Below are 6,752 nucleotides of genomic sequence, written 5' to 3'. Positions count from 1 at the left end.
TAGAAAAGAAACAGGATTTGCCTCAAGCTGCTTATTTGACACATCACCTCAGGAAGCTATGAATATATACAGCTTCTAGTTAGTGCAGCAGAAGACCAGAAGCTAAAGAAATGGGCTTTACATAAAGGAAGGTTGCTAGTTTGCACCCTCAAAGGAATGGGAGAAATTTGAAATGGTGATTTAAATGAATAAAAAAATATTTAAAACACTTTTTTTCTTTGCTATGAGTAAATGTTGCAACCCTAAATTCAGTGACTGACTGATAACTTTGTATGTAAAATGTTTACACTTTGGGGCCACTTAAGGCACAAAACACAAGACAACCTTATGAGAAAGGCAAAATGATAACCGTGAGATAAATACAGTAAAAACAAATAAAACCAAAAAGGCAGGTGTTCCCTGATTTAAGGCTGTATTAGACAGACAAATATCTGGTGTTATGTCTCATTGTGAGAGAGGCTTTAAGGCCTGCCTTTTAAAAGTTTCACTAACAAAATTGGCCTGGAACAAAAGAAAAGGACAGAGTTGACCTACATCTATCAATCCACCAATCCCTATCCTGTCTTAAAGACCTTATAGTATTATAACAGCCCGCTTCTCTGTCAGGCTGATGGTTTATTTGTGATTCCTGTGGTATTTAAAATTTATATATGCAGTGCAGCCTATGATTTGCTATCATTGTGCAGTCTACTTACGTAAAGCTTGATGCTGTGCCCAAGTTTATTAAATCCAAGTTGCACAGTTTGATTTGGAATAAGTGAAATTTCAGAGCCTGTAGGCATTTCTACTTCTCCAAAGGTTTTGTGTTCCTCATAAAACTTTCCAGATCATTGTCTTTCCTCATTAGTTTAACTGTTACCCAGCTAACCAGCTTCACACCAGGTGGATAGTACACTTTATTGAGTTATTAAGTGCAACTTTATAGCTCACCTCCATGCTTCCTATTTCCAAAGCATCTGCACATTCTTACAGTCTTTCAGTTCAGTATAAGCTACCGCAGTTCAGTATAAGCTACCGCTGTTCAGTATAAGCTACCGCTGTTTTATTAAGACCTGCTTGTCTGTGACCGTCCTCCCCGTTGTCTGGATTGTTTGTCTGATTCTTTCTGTCCCAGAGTTCCAGACTGTCGCCTTGCTTATTGATCACACTGCCTTCAATTCAGCCTACTCTCACTGACTTTTTGCATTTTGTTTTTCTTTCCAGTTATTGAGTAGTTGCAACAAGGTACTGGCTGATAATAAAATTTTATGATGTTTTATCTTTAGTACAAAGTGCTTTTCCGTGGCCTGTGGGCTGAATGTGCCATACCGCTGAAAGAAACTTAGACAAGACTTCATACAAAGAACTGAGCCTGAGAGTCTCTGTCATAGGGCAGTGTGTCTAATCATCAGACCACCCTCTGTTACCGTCAACCCACCCCTGGTCCCTGCAGCAATAAATGCAACGCTTGTGCTTTATGTTGAAGATTAATGGCATCAATCATACTTCCTCATCAGGCCACACGCACATACACATTGCAGACACTGTAATCAGCACTGGCATTTTATTTTTTTTGCAGATTAACGCTCATTTTTTCTTTTCCTTTGGGTTATTCTGTGAGTGAAATGAACTGGCACTGCTTAGAGCCACAAGAGTAATTATTTATTGTCAGGCTCTGCTACTTCCATCTTAGAACTTAGGAACTGTATTTTACTCTGTAGAAGAACATGTGAAATAGTGGGAAGTTTCTTTAAGTTAGGCTAGTTTCATTGACGTAATCCAGAATCACAGAGATGTGAGCCATGGGCAGGACCTGAGCCGCATTCCCCAAAGACATGGAATGAGGATAGACTAGTCATGATTAGTCTAAGCTTATTCCTGGCACCACCATCACACTTTAGAAAACCGGTCTCCAACCCCCGGGCCACGGTACCAGTCTGTGAGTTGTTTGGTACCGGGCCGCGAGAGCTGACGCTCGGGCGGGAAATTTATGTTTTTTATGGGTTTTTGTCGCTTTTTATCATCTGTTATGAATAAATCTTCTTTTTTGGTACCGGTACTAGTTTTATTTTGTTGTATTTATCCGTGACACCTTAAAAGCCAGTCTGTGAAGATATTGTCAGACACAAACCGGTCCGTGGCGCAAAAAAGGTTGGGGGCTGCTACTTTAGAATAAAATTTATGTCATGTATAGGTGACATCAATTATATTACAAATTAATTATATATTAGTGCTAATAGTATTTTTTAGGCTTTCTGCATTGTATTTATTAACTGTATTAAGCCTTTAATGTACATAATATTCACCAGTTGTTTAGAAACCTTATTAACAATAATAGATTTTTGAATGAGAATATGTCAATTTAGTTTCAAGTAAATTTTCAAAGCAGTAATTACTTTTCCCAGCAGCGGATTTATTAATGCTGTTGTGAGCTGCCACCAAGTGGCGCTGATAATGAAGTGCAAGCGGCACAAACGTGCTAACATGAGCCATGACTAATGCTTGGATGATTTCAAAAGTGCTCAAAAAGCTTTCTGACCTTTGCACTTAACAGTCATCAATATGTGGTGCTGACAAGTCGGCTGTCAACATTTGTGGTATATGAAAATAGGCACTGTCTGTTCCTTTACATAGACAGAGAATTTTAAGCCTGTTTGTTTTGTTTGTTGATTTGTTTTCATTTTATAAGATTAGTTTAAATGTAGAAACCATTATAAAACAGCTCTTTAACAACATAAAGTGTCAGCTGTCCTTTACACGCAACACTGATATGCTGCGTGTAGCCCTATCAGCTTTATTTAAAACACACACAGATGTTTCTAGTCCATAAAAGTATAAAAACAGACTCACCACTTCCAGAAGTCATGAAGCTATTACTGGTGTTACTGTCACGCCTCAGATAACAATGTCTGGCTTTCAGCAACCAGACAACCCAGTCAAACAAAGAAGCAGTGCATGAATGCATGAAATGTCTAGGATGGCAGTGTTAGTGGGCTTCTGAAGCTTTCTGGAGCTTTGATTTATAGAAGATGACATCATGGCTGAATATATTCTGTCAAAGTCTAAGGTGGAACATGTGCTGGAAAAGCCTCTTTGTTTTACTTCTGCCATTAAACTGCTTTAAATGTTACTTGTCATAATGAATCCCTGTTAAACTTGCTTTTTCCAATTATTAAATGCTACTGTATGTCGAAAGCAAAATTATTTCCAAGTTGAAAAAACTATTTTAAAAAAGGAGCCTTTTTTTTTTAAATTTTTTATTCATTTGCTTTGAGTTTACTTTAAACACAATCTTTTGCTTTCACACAAGGTCTATTTAAAACACTGAAACAGATACACAGAATGCAACTGCCACCTGTTGTTCCCCCTCCCTTCACTTTTCATCTTTCTTTTTAAATCCATCAACAGCCAAGCTGCTTGCCGTCCTTTGACGTGCCACACATAATCCTTCTGGTGCCAATAAAATGAAACACGATAAAGTCAAGTACAGATATGGAACATCACCGATGGAAACAATATGTGTTCATTTAAATCCTCTTTAATTGTCTTAAGGTGACATAACAAAACAAAATATTCTTTGGTAACAAAAACAAAACAAAACATGGGCTTCTACACTTTTATTTTACACTTTAAGTGCATTGAGTTGTTAAACTGAGTGACTATCAGGTAAAATGCAGCACAGGTGGGATTTATACTTGCTTTTACCTCAAACTAAACTCCAGCAGCTTTTGGGTCAATTTGTCTCCCATTAGGTATTCCACTTTTTCTGTCTAGACAGCTTAACTTTTCCTGCTTTCAGAGGTGATCTCACTGTGCTCCGCCGCCTGTGTCGAACATCTTCTTACGGCCCTCCATACCTGACATGGCCTCCACATTCTTACGCCAGTCGCCTACTTCACTGGTAAGCACCTGAGAATGAAGAGAACCGGGAAAAAAGAAATAAAAATCAGAAAAAAATGTTTTGATACTGAGAAACACAAGAGATTAGGAGCCAAGATGTGAGAGTGGTGATTCTGGTACCTTGTCCTGTTTCACATCCTCTTTCTTCACAGACTTGAGGTTGGCTCTGAGGTCCATTGAACCTTTGTGTTTGGAGCCCAGGAGGGCTCTCATCATCTCGTCTGCTGACACCCTCACTTTTCGCAGGGCAGGCTTTTTGAACTTGCCCCCAAGGTCCTGTACCTTCAGCTTCAGCTCATGGATCTAAAGCATTATGATGCAAAATGTATGAAAAAAACAGAAACAGGAAGAAAAAGCTCACTTTGTCTCCTTATTCTTTAGTTTTTTAGGAGAGTACATAGTGTAAAAGTGCTGCAATAATATTTGAGGAATGTCTTTCTGTTATATTGGCCGGCCTGTTCTGGTTTGACCTAAATATACAGTTAATAGAGAATTTAGCCCCCAATTTCAATGCAGACATTTTACAGATACAAAGGATATGCAGAGGCCTGGAGGATAAAAGAGACTTACATCTTTGTTATGCTTGCTCACTTTGGATTCACAGTCATATCTCTCCTCATCCACAATATCAATTTTTGTATGAAGCTGCTTGCACAGTTCCTAAAAGATCAGATATTGATAACATTAATATTATTATATTTTCTGCTTTACAAAAGCTGGTCTTTTGTGGCTTTAGAGAGCTTACTTGTAGTTCTTGCAGGGACTTTCCAGACAGTTGCAACGGAGGCAACTTTTCTCCTAAATAGCGTACTTTCTCCTCCTCCCTGTCTTGCCTCTCCTTCTCCAAATCCTCACAGGCTCTTGTGAGGAGCAGCATCTGATTGGACACAAATGGGTATCAATCACAGGACGAGGAAGTTTTAGTCTGACCGTGACAAAAATGATAATTTATGTTGGTTTTCATAAACAGTATGTATTATGTTATATGGCAGTGAGTCAAGTGTGCACCAAGAGTTAATGAAACTTGCAGCATGTGCATGGCTCGTCATATTGTTCTTATATAAAATAGTATTAAATTAATATCAAGTTTTGTTGTCATGGGGATATATAGCAAACAAAAAAAGGTGTGTAAAGGCAACTCACTTTGAGGGAGAGCTTGCGAGAAGCCGAAATCTTCGACTTCGGCTGTGGAGAAAGCCAAAGCACAATCAGCTCAGTGATTCTAAATCAAATATTGATTATTTAGGTCTGTAAGGTGATATTTACAGTGTCGAGTACAGTAAATAAAAGGCTAACAAAGTACACTGTATCTTTCAACTAAAATTAAACATTGCACATTGTATGGAAAGACCTGCGAGTGTCAAACTTGACTCCACTTACTGCAGTCACACATAAAAAGATAACGCTTTATTATTAGGATGAAGTCAAGGGGAAAGCTCTCAGGGATGCAGATAACAATTCTGACAGATAACCACTGCCACATCTTTGCCATGTGTGCAAGGACAATGTGTCCCCTGTCCATGCATGGAGGATTAACACTGTGGAATATAGCTGGCTCACCTTTTCCCCTCTGGGATTCATCGTTCTGGATCTGTCGTGCTCCTGAAACAGCAAGCAGGAACACATGAGGACGATGATCTTAAAGGCAACGGCAGGTTTACATGAGTGCATTATCTATTCTTATCCTTTTAGGAAGCGAGCACAACTTTCCCTTAAAAAACATTTTCACAAATATGAACCATACAGCAGGCATAAAAGGAATTTTCTTACCTCACTTCAACTTCTTGAGCAGAAACAAACACATGGAAGAAAAGAAAGTTTATTATTATTAGTATTAGTCATGTTTTGGTGTAATATGTCATCCCATTAAACTACACTGAAAATTAACCATGTATTTACTCCATCATGTTGATCGTCATCCCAAATATTAATTTTTTCATTCTGTATTTTTTACAGTTTAACTAATGACAGCTCAGCACATTTGTTAAGCGAATACATCAGCTGCAACATTTGTTCTGACAAAAAAAAGCAAAGCCAGACAGCAGCAGCTGCACACAGATTTTTAAGATCAGCTCTTTGTTAGGTTGACAGCATTTATGTACAAGTATGTACACATTACTATATTGTACAGCTTTAACCAAAACAACACTGGCTAAGCACTGTCTTATTGTCTACAAAATCTATTTACTTTTTATATTTTCTGCTCTAATCTTGTAAGAAAATTTAAATTATATTAGTGCCTTCTTGTTAGTCACTCTGGCAATATTCTGAGAAACCTTAACTAGGTAAAACACACAATATAGCATCTGTTCTTTTACCTGTAAATGAGCGTCTGTGGAGGTGAAGAGAGTCAAACAGCAGCTGCTGAAGACAATGGGCAGCTTTTTATGTGGGGTTGATGGCGAGTGGACAGCAGATATAACGTCTGGTCCCAAGAATGTGCTGGCAAGAGACCAAGCACTAAATATCACCTCCCCTGACACTGACAACACAAGGAAAGTGTAATAATAAATCCGTAGCATTGCCTTAATGGTATTGTCTAGAGATCAGCATTTGAAATGTTATCATTTTTCCCAATTGGAATAATTGGAAAAATTCACAAGCTGATATATTAGTAACAAATATTGTCATTATTATAAGTTCTCATAAAAAGGACATTCGAAAGCTTGCCAATTCTTCTATGTTGGTGAAGCCAGTAGCTATATAACCTAAGCAATTACATCAATTCATTATAGCTAAAGAGATTCTCTCAGTAATAAATATGCTGTTTATGAGAAACCTAAAGCCTTTACTGGGGCTAGCCAATGCAGACAATCATACTCTAAGAATAGATCAGGCCTCTTCACCATTGTACTCTGCTTTTAACCGAGTTA

At 38.0% G+C, this 6,752-nt stretch overlaps 1 protein-coding gene across 2 annotated transcripts; it reads right to left on the bottom strand.

Moving 5' to 3' along the window:
* Nucleotides 1-3,501: 3,501 nt before the first annotated feature.
* On the bottom strand, nt 3,502-6,278 carry LOC102209562 (troponin I, slow skeletal muscle-like). 2 transcript variants are annotated; one of them, XM_005733449.1, is made up of 8 exons: nt 6,198-6,278; nt 5,650-5,662; nt 5,440-5,481; nt 5,023-5,064; nt 4,625-4,756; nt 4,450-4,539; nt 4,000-4,182; nt 3,502-3,888 (listed from the first exon to the last, which is right to left on the bottom strand). In XM_005733449.1, exons 3-8 carry the CDS (start codon nt 5,458-5,460, stop codon nt 3,787-3,789), a joined length of 570 nt encoding a protein of 189 aa, XP_005733506.1. In that variant the 5' UTR covers nt 5,461-5,481; nt 5,650-5,662; nt 6,198-6,278; the 3' UTR covers nt 3,502-3,786. The 2 variants fall into 2 exon arrangements, with proteins under 2 accessions (XP_005733506.1, XP_005733507.1); XM_005733450.1 differs by having other exon boundaries at nt 5,650-5,659; nt 6,198-6,274.
* Nucleotides 6,279-6,752: the final 474 nt, after the last annotated feature.

This window comes from Pundamilia nyererei, unplaced genomic scaffold (assembly GCF_000239375.1).
Source record: "Pundamilia nyererei isolate P.nyererei 1_Seehausen unplaced genomic scaffold, PunNye1.0 scaffold00052, whole genome shotgun sequence".
In the NCBI taxonomy this organism is placed as follows: Eukaryota; Metazoa; Chordata; class Actinopteri; order Cichliformes; family Cichlidae; genus Pundamilia; species Pundamilia nyererei.
The sequence above is the reverse complement of the archived record's forward strand: the minus strand, read 5'-3'. Positions and strand labels throughout refer to the sequence as shown.

Coding starts and splice junctions, on each gene's coding strand:
- LOC102209562 (XM_005733449.1), bottom strand. CDS start 5,460: ATGAATCCCAGAGGGGAAAAG. Junction 4,540..4,624: donor AGTCCCTGCAAGAACTACAA/GTAAGCTCTCTA, acceptor CTGATCTTTTAG/GAACTGTGCAAGCAGCTTCA. Junction 4,183..4,449: donor TGAGCAAGCATAACAAAGAT/GTAAGTCTCTTT, acceptor ATAATGCTTTAG/ATCCATGAGCTGAAGCTGAA.